At 52.0% G+C, this 22,190-nt stretch overlaps 1 protein-coding gene across 2 annotated transcripts; it reads left to right on the forward strand.

The window, feature by feature from the left end:
• The first annotated feature begins 6,529 nt into the window (after positions 1–6,529).
• On the forward strand, positions 6,530–15,643 carry Selenbp1 (selenium binding protein 1). Of its 2 annotated transcripts, XM_015502928.2 has the most exons (12): positions 6,530–6,670; positions 9,267–9,323; positions 9,462–9,574; positions 9,820–10,005; positions 11,146–11,266; positions 12,403–12,585; positions 12,867–13,045; positions 14,176–14,254; positions 14,349–14,470; positions 14,703–14,795; positions 14,951–15,069; positions 15,283–15,643. In XM_015502928.2, the coding sequence occupies exons 1-12, from the start codon at positions 6,667–6,669 to the stop codon at positions 15,443–15,445; spliced, it is 1,419 nt and encodes a 472-aa protein (XP_015358414.1). In that variant the 5' UTR covers positions 6,530–6,666; the 3' UTR covers positions 15,446–15,643. The 2 variants fall into 2 exon arrangements, with proteins under 2 accessions (XP_015358414.1, XP_048670812.1); XM_048814855.1 differs by lacking the exon at positions 9,820–10,005.
• Positions 15,644–22,190: the final 6,547 nt, after the last annotated feature.

The following is a 22,190-nucleotide window of genomic DNA, read 5'->3' on the forward strand; positions in this document are numbered from 1 at the left end:
ACCACTGAGCCACAGCCACAGCACTTTGTTTTGTTCTGAAACAGAGTCTCCTTAAGTTGCCTGGGCTGGTCTTGAACTTGGATCCTCTTGTTCAACCTACTCTTTTCTTCTAAGGTGGAGGTAGGACTGGGGCATAAATCAGTGGTAGAGCATGTGCTTGGCATGGACAAGGCCCTAGACTTGGTCCTCAGGAATCATACACACATACACACACAAACACACACACATGGGTAAAATAGTCAAGGAAAAAACATTGGTATTTTTGTAAAAGTTTTAAACACTAAATTGCTGAAGCTGGGGCTTATACTCAGGGAAGGTCTCTACCACTAAGCCGCATTCCCGAACAACAGCTGCTTTTAAAATACATTTCTTGGTTGCCTATGCCAATACATTGAGGTGTTTCCCCTGTTTTCTTCCAGTAGTTTCAAAGTTTGGGGTTTTTCATCAAGGTCTTTGATTCATTTGGGGTTGATTTCTACGTGGGGTGAGAGGTAGGGTCTAGTCTCAGTCTTTTACCTGTGGATACCCAGTTTTCCCAGCGCTGTCTGTTGGAGAGGCTGTCTCTCCGTGTGCGATTGGGCACCTTTGTTGGGGCTGAGTCGGCTGCAGGTGCGTGGTCCATCTCCGTGTCTCCTGCTCCATTGGCCAGCGTCTATGCCAGTGTCACGCTGCTTTTGTCATCATGGCTCTGCAGCATGTCTTGAAATCAGGCTTGTGAGGCGCTGACAAGTGGGATTATGTCGAACTACAAAGCCTCTACAGAGCAAAGGAGACAACCAACAGGGGAAGAGGTGGCCTTGGGAGTGAGAGAACCTTTACCAGTGATTCACCTGACACTGGATTAGTACTAGAATATGTAAAGAACTCAAAAAAGTTTACAACCAAAGGACAAGTGATCCAATTTAAAAAGTGGATAAATGATCTGAACAAAAGAAATACAAATGATCAATAGCTGTAGGAAAAATGTTCTGAAATGTTCTGTTCTAAAATTTTTAGTCATCAGATAGATGCATAAATGTGTATCTTAACTACACTAAGATTCCATCTCACCCTAGTCAGAGTGGATGTGAGTGTGTGTGTGTGTGTGTGTGTGTGTGTGTCAAATGCTGGTGAAGATATGGAGAAAAAGGATCCCTTACACACTGTTACTGGGAGTATAAGTTAGTGCAACTACTATGGAAATCAGCATGAAAGGTTCTCAAAAAACCTAAATAGAACTACCACATGATTCAGCGATACCACTCCTTGGTATGTACAAAGGAAATTAATACCCAGGTTTATTGTGACTCTATTCACGGTAGCCTGTTAGAGTCTGTAAACAAGTCAAAATAACACCTGGCATTTTGCCAGGGGAATGTTAGAGTTCGTAAACAAGTCTGGATGGTGCCTGGCAAAATGCCAGAGGGAGTGGTTTGAGAAGTAACAAAAGTGAGCCATTAAGTGTGGAGATTCCTGATTGGTTGACTGCTGTATCTAGTTTATGCTAATTAGATAAGCTGTGTGGAATGTATAAATACTGCTCCTGTCCTGCAATAAACGGCTCCTACTCCTGCTGTATCAAGGTACACAAGTTGTTCGTCACCCCCCTGATTATTCTGCTGCAGCCGGACTGCGGCAGTAGCCAAGATATGGCTAGGGGCCTGTCGACAGATGAATAGAGAAAATATCATATATACAATGGAATATCATTCAGCCATAAAGAAGAATGAAATTATGTCATTCCCAAGAAAATGGATGGAGTGGGAGAACATCATGTTAAGTGAAATACGCCAGATACAGAAAGACAAATGTCCCATGTTTTCTTTCATATGTGGAAACTAAAACAAAAACAGAACAACAACAACAAAACCCCAAAAGTAGAAGAGGGACTATTATGTAAGGGAAAAGGGACCGGGAGGAGGTGGAAAACGGGTGGAGAGGGGTCGGGGGCCAGAGAGGGGAGAAGGGAGGATGGGTGGAAATGATCAGAGCATGAGATATGCATGCGCAGAAATGTCACAGTGAAACCCATTAAGTAGTACAATTAATATGTGTTTATGACTTTTTAATTTTTTTTTTAATTTTCCCTTTTTTTTTTTTTTGGTCGCTGTAGATGGACAGAATGCCTTTATTTCACTTGCTCACCCTTAAGTGGTGCTAGGGATCGAATCCAGTGCTCACACATGCTAGGCAAGTGCTCTGCCACTGAGCTACAGCCCCAGCCCCATTCTTAGGGGAAAGAATGAAGAGAAAAAGGAGGGAGGAAAAGGCGAGATGATGGGGGTGGGGGGGGGGCCGGGGGGGAGAGGAGAAAAGTATATAAAATGAAAGTGGAAAATGTCTTCCTTCCAGTGTCCCCCTCCTAAGGCAACACCACCTAGCACTTGGATGCAGACCCTTCCTCTCCTTGTTGTTGAATATTCCTTAGTTGTCAATGGATCTTTATTTTATTTATCTTTATGTGGTGCTGAGGATCGAACCCAGCGCCTGCGAGCGCTCTCCCACTGAGCCCCAGCCCCCCTTCATCTCCTTTTATTATTTTTAATCTTTTTGTTTTTAATTAACTTGCTTGTTTATTTATGGAACTGGGGATTGAGCCCAGGGACACTCTACCAGCCCTGGGTATTTTTTCTCATTTTGAGACAGAGTCCGGTAAGTTGCTCAGGCTGGCCTCAAACTTGCCTCAGCCTCCCAAACCGCTGGGCTGCCAGGAGGTGCCATGGCTGCTGGCTCTCCTTGTCTCCTTTCTGCAGCACCATCTGCTGATCCTCCTCCCCGTCACCTCTGTTCAACTCAGCAGACAAGAGTCTCTTCACTTTTCTCCCCACCTCTGAGAAAGAGTCCCTCTGTCCTGGGACCTCCAAGAAACCCAACCCCCCAACTTTCTGCATTCCTTTGTTCTTCTGCCTCCGCACTCTGCCTTCCCTCAAACCAAACAAATCAAAGCAAAATGAAGAAAAAGCAAAGCAGCTCAGAGAGACTGCAAAACTGGAGTCGCAGGGGGCTGGGTGGGCGATCTACTCTGCCATCAGCCAGGGGCTTGGATGCTTTCCGTGCCTGAGTTTCTTCATAGCTAAAATGGACCTGGTGGGGCTGGGGCTGGGGCTCAGAGATAGAGCACTTGCCTAGCATGCAGGAGGCCCTGGGTCCGATCCTCAGCACCACATAGAAATAAATAAATAAAGATAACGTGTCCACCTAGAACTAAAATATAGATATTAAAAAATGGACATGGCATTACCTGCAAGATTACAGGATTATAGCAAAGATCAAAGAAGTTGACGTGTACTAGCTGCTTCATGCATGTTGATTTAATTCACCTCCCCAACATCACTCCCTCTTACTGGAGTTTGATTGCTTCCCTTTTGTTTTGATTTTGCTAGAGATAAAGAATACCAAATTTCTTTTTTTTCTACATTAGACTATTCTTACAGACTAATTCCATCATCTCCCTCCCTTTTTGTTCACTAGGTTTAGCCTGTTTTTCCTCACCTCCCATCTTCCCCATCAATGGTCTTGGAACCTGCGCACAAGGATCACAGTGTCACCACCTGTAATCCCAGCCACTCAAGAGGCTGAGAGAGAAGGGTTGCAAGTTTGAGGCCACCCTCAGCAATTTAGGGAGACCCTGTCTCAAATTTAAAAAATAAAAAGGCCTGGGGATGTGGCTCGGTGGTAAAATACTCCTGGCTTCAATCCCCAGTGCCAAAGGAAAAGGTCCAAAGTAATCTGGCTGAGGGTGGGAGGGAACAGGAGAGCCTAGCCACAGCCCATCCTCCCACACAGCAGCCACCCAGCCCCCACAGGGCCTGGGAAATTCACTTCTGTTTGAGGAGACCAGAGCCAACGTTCTGAGAAGTCCCCTCCCCCGTCTTCCAGTGCTGCGCTTTATCTTGGCTGCAAACAGTAGAAATGCAGTGGGCCCCGCCCAGCCTGGCCTTCCCATGCAAGCTGCTTCTGGGCAGGGGTGCCAGCATGGGGGGTCATCAGCACCAGGGTCAGTTTGGGCTGCTCCCCAGCCACCAACTCTTGCTGTGAATTCCAGAGTCACCCAGCTGTGGTTAGCCTACTACACCTAGGGAGGTGCAGATGGGATTAGGGAAGGAGCTCTTCAGCTCTTGAGAAACAAAATCAGGAGGATTTAGCAGATGTTTCTGCCAGCTGGGCTCAGTCTACTGACAACTGGAAGCCCCAGATCCATCTGTGCCAGAAGAAGGCAGAGGCCCTGGGAATTTTTCTGTGAGCAGCTGGCCCCCTTCCCTGGACTGCCTCCCCTTGCAGGGCCCAGATTGGGACAGCTTTCCCCAACCAGCTCACGGACTTCAGAGCAAGAGTTCAGTGAGAAAGGCTAGGGGTGCTATGGAGAAGCCACTCGGAGCAGCCAGGTCGGAGGAGCACAGAACCATGTAAGAGCTGTGGTCAACAACAGACTCAAGGACAAACAAAATACTTTAGCAGGTTTTTCAGAGGTAATGATTCCAGAACTTTTGATGAAAGGCAGGGGTGGGGTTGCTTTTTCTTGCAGATCTTGGAGGGAGGGTTACCTTGAGCCAAAAGGAGAGTGGAAAGGAAGTAGGAAATGAAGACCCCAGGATCGGGATGAAGGCAGGATGGGCAGAAATAGCCTGGAGACCAGGAGACGGCACAACAGGGAAGCAGCTCTCAGGGGTATCCCCTGTGGTGGGCTGCACACGAGGCTGGCTTTGATGCCCGGCTGGCTGATGGCACCGGGGCAAGGATCACCGAGAGAGGGGTTGGATGACATTGAGGATAAGGGATGGTCTCTGCTGTGGACAGCTACAGAGGGTCCTCCTTGGTGGGCACATGGCCCCTCACTGATGGGAACCAGGACACTCATTGCACCAAAGCCCGGTTTTGTTTGTTTTCTGACCAGTTCATTATGATCCCACAGGATAGTGGGGTGTGTCGTTCCATATCTGTACACGCACGCGATACACGATGTAAACAGTGTCGACCACTTCACTCCCCTGGCCCCACCCTGCAGCCCATCCTTCCTTCCTTCCTTCCCTCCCTCTCACGCCTTTCTTCACAATGGATTCATATCGGATATTTCTACATGATTATTTGGTGCAGAGAACTTTCTCTCCAGCCTTGTCCATCTGACCCTCTAGCTGCCTGTCAGAAGCAAAAGGTGACTCACAGTGCATCACTTGAGCGCCTGTCATCCCATCAAGGCCTCTCCTTTCTTGTAGGTGTCCCTGTAGCTCTTTCCACTGACAATCTTAAGCCCAAACTCTACCCTTTTCCCCGTCCAATAAACCCTCACCCCAGAGCTTCCATCCAGAAGAGGAAAGTGGCTGGTAGAGTCACAGCCTCAGCAGTTCCCTTAGGAATGGGCACAGGGGTTTCCCTGCACAAACAGCCAACTCTGAGGAAAGAAGAGGACCCTGGTCCCCAGGTGGAGGGTGGTCTCCCTCTCATCCAGCCCTTCACACACTGGATTCTTAGGATAAGGGTGACCCCAGAGGCAGTTAGCAGGATCAGGCCTCAGCCCTGCTTTGAGTCACTCTGCTTCAAGGTCTGCAGCGAGCAGTGGTTTTACTGACCCTGGTGCCTTGTTATCAGCAGGCATGGCCACCCTGAGCAGTCGCTGGCTATCCCAGCTAGAGGACTTCTTGCAGGATAGAGTCCCGGAGGGGTTTCTGGCTATCACCAGACCAGTTGGGGACAGTAGCATCTGTTGGGCTGCCCTTGGGTCCTGCCTTCCATCCCCCGAGGGCTACTGAGGCAGCAGGCTGGGAGATGAGGGGGAGGCACTCCACTTTCACCACTTGAGGTTTACGAGGGTAATAATAGGCACCGCTGGTTCTAACTCTACTTCAAAGCTCAAGGAGAATAAATGGTTTGGGGAAAAGTGGAATCCGGACCCGTTTGTCACCTCTGGTTCTGTTGGAGCAGCTGTGGCAGAAAGCCATGGGTGGGGAGTCCCTGGGTGAGCAGGACTGTGCCTTTTGGAGCATGGGGGACTGGAATAAGAGGAAGACCTTAGCGGGGAGCAGACTCTGGCTGTAGAAAAAGGAACAGACAGGCCCGCAGCCCCTGGTACCGCCAAATGCCAACAGAGAGGTCCAAATACAGAGGAGAGCATCCGAGGCACAAGAACATGGGCATGCGCATACTCACACAAACAGACCCTCCACGCAGGCACATACGCACACACATCCACACAGGTACACACATCCACAGAGGTACACACACATGCAAGCACATAGTAACACATGAGCACACTCACAAGCACCAACTCTCACACAAGCACATGTGCACACTCATGAGGCTCATACACAGAGGTACATGCATGGGTCACAGAGCAGCATGCGCATACACAGACACACAAATTGACACTTTCGCAGGCACCCACCAAAGGCACAGACCATCTGCATAAGCCCAGGCTCCCCCCACACAAACGCACACACGAACACATACCCTGTAACTCAAGCACCAACTGCCAGGCCGCTTGAGAGAGTCCTGGCCAGCTGCCCTGTGCAGTTCAGCCTGGGCTGCAGCCTAGTCCCTCCCCCTGCCCCACCCCGCCCCCAATTGGTTGTACAAATTCCCTCCCTTTGCCCCTTCCTGGACACAGCCTCCCTTGGACACCAGCAAAGCTCTCTGCCTCCCCTCTGCCTGCTCCTGGCAAACCATCGGAACCAAAGCTTACCAGTCAGCAGCATGGGTAAGAAGGGGCTTCCAGAAATCGCACACTGGCCACCCTTTGTCTGCCGCCTCTAGTTTGTTTTTTTTTTCCCCCTCTAGTTTAAAGGATCCTCCCTCCCGGAAATGCCTCAAAACTGGAGAGGAGGGAGCAGTTGGAGAAGGAAGGATTGAACTCTTCTCCATTTTTCTCCTCTGCACACGGGTTTCCCTCTCTCTCTCCTTCCACTCTTTCCTCCTTGCATTCTCCAGCTTAGCCAGGGGCTACTCTCTAGTGCTCTTCGGCAGAGGCAGGGCCAGGCTGCCTTCCTGCAGCAGAGATTCTTAGAGAAATCCCTCGTGTCGCTGTAGGAGATAGACAATCCTGCCTTCAGCCCTGGGCCGACTTCTTATTCCAGGGAGGAGGGAGCCCAAGCCTCTTTCTGGCTGCTCCACACAGAAAGTCAGGGGGGGAAGTCAGAGACCCACACTCTCTCACCCGAGACCTGTTTCAGTGTCCTCTCCAACCCACTGTCCTTCTATTCCTCCATCTGTAGCTTCTGGGTGTCAGGCTGAGGAGTGTGGGTTTGGGAGGGAGTGTTGGTGTCCTTGTCTCTTGGAGCTGGCCCTTCCCTGGGCTGGCAGAAGGCTCAGCCGCCAGACTGGCATAGAAAACCCGCTTGAGTTTTCCCAGGGTTCCTCCCAAACCCAAGATGCTCAGAGACCTAGCCTGAGATGCTTACGACAGAGATCACCTTGGGAAAGAGGGGTGACATTCCCTCGACCTAAGTGGCCTGCACAGCCCGACCCTGGGAAATCTGGGGGGAGTGGGCAGAGCTGGACTGGGCAGATGCCATGGAACCAGTCACCCTTGGCAGCACCTTTACTTCTCTTTGGCTCTGCAGTTTTTGTGTCTCTGGGGTTTTTTGGTTGTTTGTTTGTTTTTCGTTTTGGTACCGGGGATTGAACCCTGGGTGCTTAGCCACTGAGCCACGTCCCCAGCCCTTTTTTATGTTTTATTTAGAGATGGGGTCTGGCTGAGTTGCTCAGGGCTCTCTAAATTGCTGAGACTGGCTCTGAACTCGAGATCCTCCTGCCTCAGCCTCCCCAGCCACTGGGATTACAGGTGTGCACCACTGCGCCTCACCTCGCATCTGTTTTGGTGACTTGGAGTTTGTGAACCTCCTTCTCATCCCCCTGACATCCTGTGCCAAGCTCTGCCATGACTTGGTTGTACAGCAGAACAAGTCTCCTTAATTTCTTTGGACAGGATCGATATCTCTCTCTCTCTCTCTCTCTCTCTCTCTCTCTCTCTCTCTCTTCATTCCACCCCTACCCCCAATCTGGAGCTCTCTCTCAAGACATCAAGAGGGACCTGGCATGCTCTTCCCTGTTCTGACAGCCCTACCCATATTTATATAATCATTTCATAATTCCAGCCTTTTGCAAACATTGCCTTATTTACCCATGTTTCCACACACTTGTCTTTCTCATATTTTTTTACTTGGAAGTGCTTGTGAATATGTTGTCTTATTTGACTTTCAAATCTACCTGGAGAAGCAGGTAGGATATTATTATTATTACCTCCTTTTAATAGAGTCGGTGTCAAATCTGGAACTTGCAGTCAGGTTTCTGAGGTCTGAAATGCTGTTGCTGCTTCTCAGCTTCCCAGTCACTGGGCTGCTACCAGCGGGGGTCCCGCCCCTCCTAGTGCAGAGGCTGGGTTCTGACTACCCCTGGCCTATGTGTGTCCCAGGGCAGGCGGGAGGCAGCGTCCTGTCCACTGAACTGCACTCCAGGACTTCATCCAGCTGCAGCTCCCTCTAGGTCATCCTTCCTGGCTGGCCCCAGACTCCCACGCTGGGGGTCCGGGCAGCTGTCCTTCAGAGGCTGACTGTGGCCCTGAGGGTCAGTGTGACCTCTCTTGCCAGACTTCAGGGTCAGGAGGGCCATTCCCTACGACTGCAGGGTGTAGGGGAGTGGAAACTGGCCAGAATCGCCTTGAACCCCAGCCTCCTCTCCCTGTCTGGATGGGTTATGTCATCCAGGACTTGGCCGCCCTCTGGGGACTGGCCCTAGGAGAGAAAAGCAGGAAGTGTCCTCTGGCCCTGCCGGGTATACACTGGGTAAGCACCGTGGTGAAGACTGCTAAGCAGACCTTCCTACTCCCTGAGGATTACCCCTCCAGAACCACCAGGGTTCACTGGGAGCCCTCGTTTACGTCTCGGGAAAGCCCGCGTGGTGTTCTCATCATCCCCTTTTACAGACGAAGCAGAAATTGAGCCCAAGAGGTTATGTAATTTGCCCAAGTTCCCGTGGTAGCCAGAGGTGGGCTGAGGTTGGGACCCAAGTCGATGTCACCACCACTGTGCCACATGGCCTCTGCTGTGCTTGCCTTCCCCACCTGCCCTGGGCCCTGCTGGAGTGTCTGTCCTGCCACACCGTCACCATCGTCAGGGATGGAGTGGTGGCGGGCGACAGGCCAGGGTGGTGCAGCTGGGGCCGTGAGGGGCCTGGAGTGGGGCCCTGGACGGCAGCCAGCGCGTCTGCCTCAGCCTGCCAGGTGTGTGTTGCAGGTGGAAGGGAGGAGCCCTGTCCTCCGGAGCAGGCTCTAGCCAACGTGTCCGCTCTTTCCACAGCTACCAAATGTGGCAAGTGCGGCCCCGGCTACCCTACCCCCTTGGAGGCCATGAAAGGTAACTGCCCTGGACTGATTCCAAGGCTGGCAGGGGTGGGGGACCTCAGGCCTGGCCTCAGCCCCCTGGCACACCCAGGGCTGCCCCCAACACTCCTCCCCACCCCACTGCCCCCTCTGCCTGCTTGTTACCTTCCAGGTCCCCGGGAGGAGATTGTCTACTTGCCCTGTATTTACCGAAACACAAGCGTTGAGGCCCCGGATTATCTGGCCACTGTTGATGTTGACCCCAAGTCTCCCCAGTATTGCCAGGTGAGGCAGGCCTTGGCCCTCCCCAGCCCTGGACCCTGCACTGCCCTTCCTAGCCTTCTTAGTCCTCCCTGGGTGTGGTTGTGCAAGACGCACACTACTCATCTACACCCCTACGCACACTCACCTACAGACAAATCCAGCTTAGGCTGTGATTCAGACCAAAATGAATCCCTGGGGATGCTTTTCTGAAAGTGCACAGAGGTGTCCCGTGGGCAAGCCTCACCCCGGTTCCCCCTCGGTCCTAGGTCATCCACCGGCTGCCCATGCCCTACCTGAAGGACGAGCTGCATCACTCAGGATGGAACACCTGCAGCAGCTGCTTTGGGGACAGCACCAAATCCCGAACCAAGCTAATGCTGCCCAGTCTCATCTCCTCCCGTATCTATGTGGTGGATGTGGGCTCTGAGCCCCGGGCCCCAAAGCTGCATAAGGCATGTCCTCTGCCCTCGCTGGCTGGGAGACCCTAACGCACCTGCTAGTCCATCAGTCTATAGGCAGGAAGCCCCTCGTAAACCAGCTGCCTCCCCCTCTGTGCAGGATGCAGCTTAGGGGCAGGGAGGGAGGTTAGAGGTGGGATTTCAGGAGAAAGTTTCCCAGGCATCCTAAGTCGTCATCTCCAGCACTGAGCGCCAGGGCACCAGGGCACCAGGGAGGAGGAAAGAGGTTCTTGTTCTACTCTGACAAGAGAAAGGAAGCATTTTCCCCAACCCAGTTTTGTGTTGAACCCAGGGGTGCTCTACCACTGAGCTACATCTCCAGCCCCTTATATTATTTATTTATTTATGCCTTTACTTTATTTATTTATCTTTATGTGGTGCTGAGGATTGAACCCAGGACCTCGCATGTGCTAGGCGAGCGCTCTACTGCTGAGCCACCACCCCAGCACCCCTGACAGCCCCCCCCCTTTTTTTTTAGTTTTTTAGTTTTAGGTGGACACAATATCTTTATTTTACATTTATATGGTGCTGAAGATCAAACCCAGTGCCTCGTGCATGCTTGGCGAGCGCTCTACCACTGAGCCACGTCCCCAGCCCTTTTTTATGTTTTATTTAGAGATGGGGTCTGGCTGAGTTGCTCAGGGCTCTCTAAATTGCTGAGACTGGCTCTGAACTCGAGATCCTCCTGCCTCAGCCTCCTGAGCTGCTGGGATTCCAGGTGTGCTCCACGATGACTGGCTTCCTTGCCAGTTATGAGTTCAGGGCTTGCTTCCCTTAGGCAGAAACCTCCAGTTCTTCCTCTGTTTGTTCATATCCTCTTGGTGCCAGTCGCTCACTGTGCTGGTTGCTGCTGATATAAAGTTGACACTGGCACATGCCCAGCCTGGGAGGAGCTTAGGGGCCCCTTCAGGACAGATAAGGGAAGAACTGGTGCTCTCCACCTGGGAAGTTATTAGCAGCCTCTCTGACTCTTCCTTGCTTCTCTGTAGAAGTCACCAGGCTGAATCTTTGTCATATTCCCACAGGAAGAGTTGTGATCATGATGTGAAGGAAGAGAGGACAGTAGAGGGGTGGAGGTAGGGAGTGGAGAACCCCTGGCCCCGCAGAGTTCTGACCCAGTGCCACCCTCTCCAGGTCATCGAGCCCCAGGAGGTCCACACCAAGTGCAACCTGGGCTACCTCCACACCAGCCACTGCCTGGCCAGTGGGGAGGTCATGATCAGCTCCCTGGGAGATCCCAAGGGCAATGGAAAAGGTACCTGCTGGCATCGTGTGAAATGCAGAAAGTGTCTGTCCTTGGGGGAGCAATGGAGTAGAGAGCCAGGGGCACCAACAGGCCAAGTCCCATGCAATATCTAAAATGTTACCACGTGATTCTGTTTTTTCAATGATGTCTATGAAGATGAGCCTTGACTGATGAGTTTAGTTAAAAGGCATAGGCAAAACAGTCTGCCATGAGCAATGTGAACCAGACACGGTCCCAGATAACACATCTATTTAATATCAGGCCTGGCGAGGGCTTGAGTAGATCCCACAATGCTCGAGACTCAGTCTTCACATTTCCCTCGTCACATACGGTGTGATCGGGACTCACACTTAGGTATACTGTGTGCCAGCTGCAAACTATGAAACAGACGCTATTACGATTCCTGTTTTGTAGATAAGAAAGTGGGGGTGCAAACGGGCTAACTGACCGACCCAGTATCACAGAGATAATAAGTTACAGAGCTGGGACGCAGACGCAGCAGTCTGGCTCCAGAATCTGTGTTCTGATGGCCACTCTGCACTGCATTTCTCAGGGCCCCTCCCCTCCAAGGTCTGGAGTGGGATATCAACTAAGGTCATTCAGCCAAGGGTACTGCACTGGACCGCATTTGACAGCTCTGTCCAGAAGGTGGGAGGAATGCGATATTCCTAGACTTAATAATACTTAGGAGTAGACATCTGGTGTGTTTGCAAAGACATGAAGATGTCTTAACACACACAGCAAGGGAGCAAAATATCGGGCATGCGTGTTGAGTGATAGACAGATATAACGTGTCTCCTCTCTAAGTGAGCAGAGTGGGGCTTGGACTTGAGGAGGAGGGCCACTTTGATTGTGGGAGGCTGGGGAAGAGAAGCACGGGGTCTCGAATTCCAGAAGCTATCTTGCCTTGAAGGGAGAAGAATGTGCCCTGAGGTTAGGAGAAGGATGAAGATAGAGGGAGATGGGGCACCAGGGAAGGAGGCCCCACCTCTCACCTGACCGTCTCTGGGAGGGACCTTTTGGACACCCAGTGGAGGAGGGGGACAGACAAAGGGCTTAGAGTCTCCTGGAGGTGGCGGTGGGAGCTGAGAGTGGGTGGAGACTCTGGTGCCTCCACCTGACACCCTCCTTCCTTCCCTGCCCAGGGGGTTTTGTGCTGCTGGATGGGGAGACCTTTGAGGTAAAGGGGACATGGGAGCGGCCTGGGGGATCTGCCCCGATGGGCTATGACTTCTGGTACCAGCCTCGACACAATGTTATGATCAGCACCGAATGGGCGCCTCCCAATGTCTTCAAAGATGGTTTCAACCCTGCTAATGTGGAGGCAGGTGAGACTCCCCCAGTGGGCTGTAGAAGCCTTGAGCCACAGCCCTGTCCTTCTGCTTCAGTCCCACTCCAAGTCTTCTGCCTTCTTCCCTTGTCGTGAGGACCCCAGACTCTGAGGTTGTGGTGTGGGGTGTGTCGAATGCTCAGACTGCCCTCAGCATCCTTCTGATCCCCCCCTCCTTTCCACCTTCTTCCCTAGTCCATGCCCCACCTCTGCCCATGCCCTCCCTGCCCCACCCACCACCCATCTTGAGCCCGTCCTTCGGCTCTCCCCCCACCCCAGGGCTGTACGGAAGCCACATACACGTGTGGGACTGGCAGCGCCACGAGATCATACAGACCCTGCCTCTGAAGGATGGGCTCATTCCCCTGGAGATCCGCTTCCTGCACGACCCAGCTGCTGACCAGGGATTTGTGGGCTGTGCCCTTAGTTCCAACATCCAGCGCTTCTTCAAGAATGAGGTATCATGCCACCTGCGCCCCTTGGCTCCCAGCCATCTTGTCAGCCAGGGTTTTGTGAGGGTGCCCCCTGATTCCACCAGGTCAGGCTGCTCCAGGAACAAACCAAGGCCGCATGCCCTGCCTGTCTTCGCACAGCGCAGGCTGATGGCTGCCTTGTCTGTTTTCCTTTGCTGTGACTGGCTACCATGGTCAGAGTGATTTATGTAAAGAGTAAAGAACTATTTCCCACCCAGGTCTGGATGCAGGTTGGGAGGCTCAAGGTCAAGGAGAGGCATCTGGGGATTCAGAATCCCCAGGAGGCACAGGGCATCACCTAGTGACAGGGGTGCAAACAAGGGACAGCCAAACTTTTATAATAAACCCACTCTCAAAATAATCCATTAACCTATTCATGGATTAATCCACTCGTGAGACCTCTGCCCTGATCACCCCTCACAGGTCCCACACGTCCTACCTCTTAATATCTCACAATGAGGATTAAAATGCAACATGAGTTTGGGTGGAGACATTCAGATCATAGCACAGTAGAACCCTAACTGGCCATATGTATTCATTTATTCAAAAACTACTTAATGCACATGCCTATAATCATTGCAAATCAGGAGTCTGAGGCAGGAGGTTCACAAGTTTGAGGACAGCCTCTGCAACTTAGCCTATCTCAAAATAAAAAACAAATAGGGGGCTGGGACTGTGGCTCAGTGGCAGAGCGCTTGCCTAGCATGTGTGGAGCACTGAGTTTGATCCTTAGCACCACATAAAAATAAACAAATAAAATAAAGGCATGCTGTCTATCTACAACTACAAATTTTTTAAAAAATAGAAAAATAATAAATATATAAATAGGGCTGGGGGGATAGCTCAGTGATAGAGTGGCCCTGGGTTCAATCTTCAGGACCACAAAAGAAAAAGAGGAAAAAAAATAAGTAAAGCCATTTCATGACGTCAGTGGGAGGCGGTGTGCTAGGCTGGGACTGACAGGGGAAAGCAGGCGCAAACATGGCCTCCGGGGGGCCTGCACGGAAGGGGACCCTCGTGGCCAGCAGGCCCGCATCTACCCTCGCCCTTCTAACCCCCGACTCTCACAGCTCAGCTCGCCGCCTCCTGATCTCACCCTCTACTTCCCAATGTAGGGAGGCACCTGGTCAGTGGAGAAGGTGATCCAGGTCCCCCCAAAGAAAGTCAAGGGCTGGATGCTGCCTGAAATGCCAGGTGAGTGCCTGGAGGAGGTCGGGAATGGCAGGCTGGTTCCCGAGGCCTGGGGAGCAAGAGTCCTTAGGCCTCTGAGCTCACCCCTCTCCCCCAGGCTTGATCACTGACATCCTGCTGTCCCTGGACGACCGCTTCCTCTACTTCAGCAACTGGCTGCACGGGGACTTGCGGCAGTACGACGTCTCTGACCCTCAGAAGCCCCGCCTCGCTGGACAGGTGGGGTCCAGCAATCTGAGAAGGGGGGAAGGAGGAGAAGTGTCTGGGATGGGGAGAAGGGTGTGAAAGAGCTGGGGCATGACAGGGAGGAGCAGGAAAGGCCAACCGGGGGGGCCAAGGGGGATGTGGGGAGCCAGCTGGGGACTGGACCCTGAAGGAAGCAAGCTGCTCTTCCGGCCACGCCCCAGACGCTCACTGTTGTGCCCTGCCCCCTCAACACCTCCGCACCCAGATCTTCCTTGGGGGCAGCATCGTGAAGGGAGGCCCCGTGCAAGTGCTGGAGGACCCGGAGCTCCAATGCCAGCCGGAGCCCCTGGTGGTCAAGGTGAGGACTTCTCCCTGTCCCCACCCTCCCCCCGGTCCCTGTCCAGAAGCATGCAGCGTCCGGGGCACGGCGGGCGTCTTCATGAGGTTCGGGAAGGGCTCAGCTCCCCCCCTAGGATCTGGTATTCTTGAGTTTTAAAATCCCATTCTCCCAAGGGAAAACGGGTGGCCGGAGGCCCTCAGATGATCCAGCTTAGCCTAGATGGGAAACGTCTGTACGTCACCACGTCTCTGTACAGTGGCTGGGACAAGCAGTTTTACCCTGATCTTATCAGGTGAGAAGCAGACTATCTGGGCTCCCCTCCAACACCCTCCTCTCCCAGAAGGCTCATTGGGCTTTCTGAAGACTCCCTGGGGTCCCCATCCGCACCCCACTACATAGATGGCCCATTCAGACCCTGCTCACTCTTCAAGAACCCACTCCCTACGCCCACAAGACCTTGAGGGGAGGGAGTGTCCTCACTTATCCCCTTTCCTTTTTCCACCAGGGAGGGCTCTGTGATGCTGCAAATCGATGTAGACACTGAAAAGGGGGGGCTGAAGTTGAACCCCAACTTCCTGGTAGACTTTGGGAAGGAGCCCCTTGGGCCAGCCCTAGCCCATGAGCTCCGCTACCCAGGAGGTGACTGCAGCTCTGACATCTGGATCTGAAGTCCAGCCCTCGAGCCCCTCCTGCCACCTTCTGAGCCCTCCCTTCAGAGGGACTTGGCTTCTGCCCCTTGGCAGTCTGTCCTGCCAAAGCCGCGCTGAGACTGTTGAAACACATGGAACGGCATCTCTGTTGCTGGTTACTCCTGTGCTGTTTTACATGAGCCCCCCAAGCACCAAGAAATAAACGGATGAACCTGTTCTCAGACCACCTTGTCTTTGCAGGGCATGGGACTCCTCTTCCACTGACCCCTGTGGCGACACGCAACTAAATCAGTCAGGGTCACTCCATGTGAATGGGGTTGGCACGAAATAATCACACAGAGACAGAGAAAATACCTTTTTCTTGGGGTTCAGTGGTGGCTCCCCATCCCCAGCTCCCACCAGGGAAGCAAGAGAGGCAGACCCAAGGGAGAGAGCACACCCGCCTGAAGCCCTGTTTGTTGAAGGGAAGGCACTCGAGAAAGTTCCACCCAAATGAGGCCAGGGATTGGGTTTCAGGGGGGTGTGGCCCAGTCCCATTGGGTGATGCCCACTCCCATGGCCTCATGACCCGGCCGAGCGGAGATGGGGGTCCACCTGCCTCCCCGGCAGGGAAGCCATCTCCACACTTTCATCACTCAAGGCTCATGCTCATGGTGGCACCCGACAGACCCTTTCTCTCTTGCATGGGGTTATGGTGACTAGTTGACACCATAACTAGGGTTCTGTCTAAAGGACACGAGGGTGGCACGCCTCCTGTCTCAGCCTTATAGGTGTGCGCCTCTGTGCCCAGCTTCCCTTTATTTTCAGGCTGATCATGGTCTCATCTCTCTACACGGGACCCTACACCACTGAAACACACCACAAAAACAATGCCAAAACAGACAACCCCGACATCAGCAATCTGTGTGACCCCTGCCGTGCCACCCTGACACCTCCCTCTACTATACCCCCCAAGGTTTCTCCCCCACACACCTGCATCCGGCTGAATGAGAACAGAGCTGAGTGTGCCCTGCAAAACGTCGGGCGGTCATCTAGGTCTGCCAGCACCGTGGTCAGCTCCACTGGTTGGCCTGTGAGGCCAGGTGGAAGGTTCTAGAGAGATCACTGGGCCCAGGAACACCCCTAGAAAAGCTGTACCCCAGTCCACAGGAACAAAGGATGTGAGAGAGCACTGGGAGATCTTCAGCCCATGGGGTCCTTGGAGAGTGACCAGCCCTTCACACGGGGCCATGCTGTTATGGTTAATGTCAGCTTCCGGGAACATCATCTCAGGGACAGTGAGGCCCTCTTTCCTGCAGCCCGGCAGCCCGTTCTCCCGACTTGCATCTTCCAAGTGTTTGACTTGATCCATTGGCCTACTGCTCTGATATCTGCTCCGGCCAGACGCTGCATGCTATTCGCCGTCCCTTCCTGGATTTACTCTGCTCTCAACCGGCCTGGCCTGCAGGAGACCACGGGTTGTGCATTCTCCAGACTTAGTGTACAGGAGAAGAGCAGGACCCACCCCTTCCCACTCTGTTTTTCTCAGCACTCGGAATCCAACCCAGGGCCTCACACGGGCCAGGCAAGTGCCCCCCCCCCCGGGGTCCAGCTCCGGCCCAGCCCTAGTCCTCATTTTTTAAGAACAAACTCAACCATAATAGCAACAAAAACTCTATGTAGGTGGACATGAGTTTGTAAGAACATGAAAATGAGCACGGAAAGATACTTTCTAGAGTACATTCTCTTAGATGGGTGAGGATTTTTTATGAAATTAGACAGGCCGTTTCTGGAACTAATCTGGACATGTGAATGTATAGTGTTCCAGTTTCTAGTGTGTCTAACAAAACACCTCCTCAAAACTCAGTGCTTAAAGCAATGGCATTATTTTGTTTACAAATTTGCAGATTAGGTAAGACTGAGTGGGACCAGCTTGCCCCTGTGCCATCAGTATTAGCTGGGGCCATAGAACCATCTGATGGCGCACTCACTCCATGTCTGGTCATTCCTGCAGGCGGTCACTTGGAGTTTCAGCTGGGGTTCTGCCCAGGCGGGCCTGGAACTTGCAACACGCCCTCCTCGGCTTCGCAAGTAGCTGGGATTACAGGAGTATGCCACAAGCCCGGCTCTATTCTTAATTTTATGGTAATAATTCTATTACTTTTCACTGCTTAATTTTTAACTACATATGTATTTATCTGCAAATAATATATGGTTCAGTTTTGCTTGACATTAAATATTTACAAATTGCACTGCACCGTATGTTTTTCTGAGTTCTTTCAGTTTCTGCATTTCATCCGCGTGGATGTATCACAGTAGCTCACTCATTTCCACTGTTTATAACATCCTATCCTGAATATACCACAACTTATCCGTCTACTGTTGATGGACATTTTGGTTATTTCCAGTTTTTGCTAATGCAAGCACTGACTACAGACATTACCACCTGTGTCTTTAGGGCATATGTCTAGACATATGTAAAATTGCTGAGATATTTACCATATTCTGAAATATTCACATTTTAAACTTTGCAAGTAATATCAAACTGTTTTATGGAATAGTCATTCCAAATTATACTCCAACAGCAGTGAATGAAGGTTTTTGTTAAGTCTACAACCATGCCAATCTGCCGCAGTCTGGCTGGGCACAAATAACCACGAGGCACTTGTAGGTTCAAAATGGAAACTACTTTATTGCCCGAACTCTCACCGTCACTCCACACGTATGTCACACAGTATGGTTAGACTCCTCGGGCTCCCATAATGGAGCGTCGGGTGAAAGGGTTCGGAGAGAATGGCGGGCAGATGGAGTGGAGAAATTTGAGAGGTCAGAAGCCGAGAAGTTCAAGGGAACCGCTGCAAGCAAAGGTCGAGTCAGAGAGGCGCATAAGTAGCAATCAGTTGGTGTAATGGCGGGGAGGGTTAGATTTAAGAAGGTTACAGTTTCAGTAAGTAGTCGTAGCCGTGAATACTGTGGTGGACTCCCGACATTAGGCTCATATGGATCCTATATGGAGTCTAACAACTGCTGTTCGGAATGCTTTAAGAGGAGGACAATGATGTCCCCTGGAAAAGGGTGATGACTGTGAAAATACCACTTAGAAGAGTGTGAGTCATGGTGGAGTATGGGCGGTGACACGAGACGGGCGAAGCTTTAGAGGATAGTTAGGATGTGGAGAGCAGGAGTAAAGGGGAGGTCTAGGAGGTGACTCTTGAGGCTCCTCTGGGGTAGTCTTGTCACCAGCAGGTGGGGCGGCCTCCTGGGGATATGGCTTCAACAGGATTCCTCAGTTTGATCTGCTATGAAGCATAGCATGCTGAACATAAGTGGGATGAGGTGGCCCAGTTGAATCCAGTAACATTAAGGGCCCGATTACAGTCAGTGAAAGGCCAATCGCCTTGACCCATAGACTGAGAGTGGGTGGTGCCATCCTGTTGCCATGTCGCTTGGATGTAGAAGCGCCATCTGTGGGTTGGGATAGAAGCTTGAGAGAGATTAATGATTAGTAACAGGAGAGGGTTGGTGAGAAACTTTGAGTTTGGTGGGCCCCAGCATGGTGGAAATATGACTGTATGGGTTCCTGTCCGGCAGGGTTTCAACGACTGAGAATGTAGCTCTCGAAGTAAGACTGCGTCACCCGGTTGAAGAGGGTCCGATTTAATTCCCGATTGTACTGGAACAGAAGTAACAGATGGTGCAGGAAGACACCAGTCTGTGTGTTCTCTTAGGAGTTTGTATAGAAGCATGAGATAGGGCAGGTGGGACACAAGGGGAGGAGGAGTGACAGGAAAGTTTTAGTCGATTAAGAAAGGCATCCATAGAACAGCTCAAAGGGGCTAAGGCCTGAGGGGGCTCTAGGGGTTGCCCGAATTTGGGTGAGGGCCAATGGCAAAAGATTGGGCCAGGACAGTCTGCGTTCAATAGCAAGTTTAGTGAGATGATCCTTGAGAATGCCATGAGGCCTCTCAACCTTATCCGAGGATTGGGTCAGTGGGGGATGTGGAGCCTCCTTTGGAAACTAGTTAAACAATCCGAGAAGTGAAGGCTGGACCGTTGTCTGACTGGATGGAGGCAGGAAGTTCGAACCTAGGAATGATCTGCTCAATGAGGATGGAGGCGACAGTGTCAGCAGTTTCCGATGGTGTCAGCAGTTTTCCTGGAGGTAGGGAAGGCTTCTATCCAACTGTAAGAGAGTGCTATCCCCAAATTACAAACAGTTAAATCCTGCGTCAAGGCCTGACTGAAGAGGTAGGGACTGTCCCTGAAGCCTTGGGGTAGGCCTGTCCATGTCAGCTGTCGAAACCTAAAGAATGTAAGGTCTTCCCATGTGAAGGCAAAGAGGTAATAAGGGTCAGGATGCAGAGGCACTGTAAAGAAATCAGCTTTAAGATCCAGGACAGTAAAGTGAATGGTCAAAGGGGGATATGAGAAAGAAAAGCATGAGGGTTGGAAACCACCGAGTGGATGGGAATAACTGCCTCATTAATTAGGCGGAGTTCCTGGACTAAGCGATAGGCTCCGGCGGGTTTGCATACCAGAAATATAGGAGTATTACAGGGGGAGTCAGTAAGGATTGGGAGTCCCTGGGCCAGCAACCCATCTATAATGTGTTTAAATCCCTCCCTATGGGTTTTGGAGATAGGAAATTGGGAACACAAGGAAGTTTAGTTTGGTGTTCTAGCTGGGTATGGACTGGCTTGTGGTGGGAGGCAATAACCAGCATGGAGATGTCTCAGACCTAGGGATCAGGGGGCAATGGCACAGTAGGTACTGTCAGGTCATTAGAGAGGTAAGAGTTAAAGGCCAAAGGAGATGGGTGGTAGTATTCTTGGGGTGTAATTGGAGGGTGGTTCCTAATAATTGAAGAACATCTCTGCCTAGGAGAGGAACTGGACAGGATGGAATGACCAGAATAGTGAGTGAATGGGTGTCCCTCCAGGGCACAGGCCAGCTTTACAGTTCTGTTTGGGGAGAAGGGTTTGTTATCAATCCCCATAACTGAGACCTGGGAAGAAAACAGAGGCCTAGAATGGGCAGGCAAGACAGAATAGGTAGCCCCTGTGTCCACAAGGAAGGTTATGGACTTACCCGCTGCCTGGAGCATTACCCTGGGCTCGGAGAGGGCTGAGGGGGTCTTTGAATCTGGGCTTCTTCAGTCTTCTGCAAACCCCAAAAGTTCAGGAGAGGGGACTGCCTGACTGGTCATACCCCCTGCGTAGAGGCACCAAGGAAGGGCCAGCCAGGGGCAGTCAATCTTCCAATGTCCTGTCTGCTTACAGGTGGGGCATGGCCTGGAAGGAGGCCGTGGGTTTGGGCATTGGCGAGCCCAGTGACCTTCGCATCCATATTTGAGGCAAGCCTCTGGTGGAGAGGAATGCTGGTTCCCCTCTGAAAATTTTCCTGGAGATGTAGGCCTCAGGGCTGCTGTCAAGGCCTGAGTTTGGGGTGTTACCTTCTTTTCTGCAATGGAGCCTGCTTTAAAAGCCATTTTCACCAGATCTCAGATAGGGGTCTGATAGTCCTCCTCAGCTCATTTGAGCTTTTTCTAATCTCATGAGCCTATTGAGTAATGAAATGGGTTGCTAACACTGTAGCCCTGATGGGAGACTCAAGATCTAGCTTAGTGTATTTGGTTAGGGCCTCTGTAAGGTGGTTGAGAAATAAGGATGGATTTTCATCAGGGTTCTGGGTAATGTCCTTCAGTTTATCAAAGTCAACTACCTTATTAGAAACTGCTTGCATGCAGTCCCACTTAGGTTCAGTTATGGGACGTGCACTCGGACTATCCCTTCAGCACCAGCTACTTCCCTGAGAGAACAAAGGATCCGTGAGTTATCTGATAAGAGGGGTCAGTGGGACTGACAGGAGAAGAGAGACGTGAGTGGGGGGGGCTTATCAGTAGAAGAAGTGAGCAGAGTGGGGGGAGGGGGAGAGGCTTGGAGGGATCCGGAGATCCCACCCATTGCAGCCAGGTGGGACCCATCCTGCCTTCCTGTTGGAACCGGGTGGCAAAGGGAGGCGTATGAGTCAGGGGCTCGCGGGGAAAGCTGCTGTGGCGCAATGAAGGTGAAGGACGGCAGTTCGCCAACCGGCTGAGGTGGGATCCCGAGGCCTCTCCAAGCTGTCAAGGGCTCACTACCGGCCCCTTTCGCCCACCACACCAGGAAGATGGAGCACCAGCACACATGTCTGGTGGCCAGGCAGACTAGAAGTGCGCAGACAAGGCCATGGGCAGCGGCAGCGGCGGCAGAGGCGGCAGCAACAGGGAGAGGGAGGGGAGGTGGATGCGATACCGCTGGGAGGGAGAGCAGACATGAAGAGCGGAGGGAAGGGCGCAGAGGGGAAGGTTGGGAACAGAGAGCAAAAGGCAGGACAGGGAGACCTGGGAACTCTTTCTGCTGAGAGCCACAGCCCAGTCTGTATGGCCCCTGGCATTTTGCCAACAGTATTGATTGACAGACGAGGCATTACTATCCGCCTCTGCCACAACTTTTGAGTTCTCGCACTAGTTTGGAGTTCTCGTGGGGATTTCCGGGGATTCCCCGAGAGTTCCCATTGGTTGGGGAAGTGCAGGAGGAGGGATTTCTGGGGGAGATATTTCCGGCTGGGGGTTCCTGGATGAGCCGTGTGGCTTTCGGGAGGATTCCCCGGGAGATGTGTGAAGTGTTTTCCTGCAGTTCAAAAATAAAGTTTGTTCCTGCTTCAGTGGCTCCTGATTTGTGCCCAGCCAGACTGCGGCATTTGGCGGCCCGTGCGGGGAACGTCTGAAGCTTCGGGGTAAGTG

This window comes from Marmota marmota, unplaced genomic scaffold (genome assembly GCF_001458135.2).
Source record: "Marmota marmota marmota unplaced genomic scaffold, marMar, whole genome shotgun sequence".
NCBI lineage: Eukaryota > Metazoa > Chordata > Mammalia > Rodentia > Sciuridae > Marmota > Marmota marmota.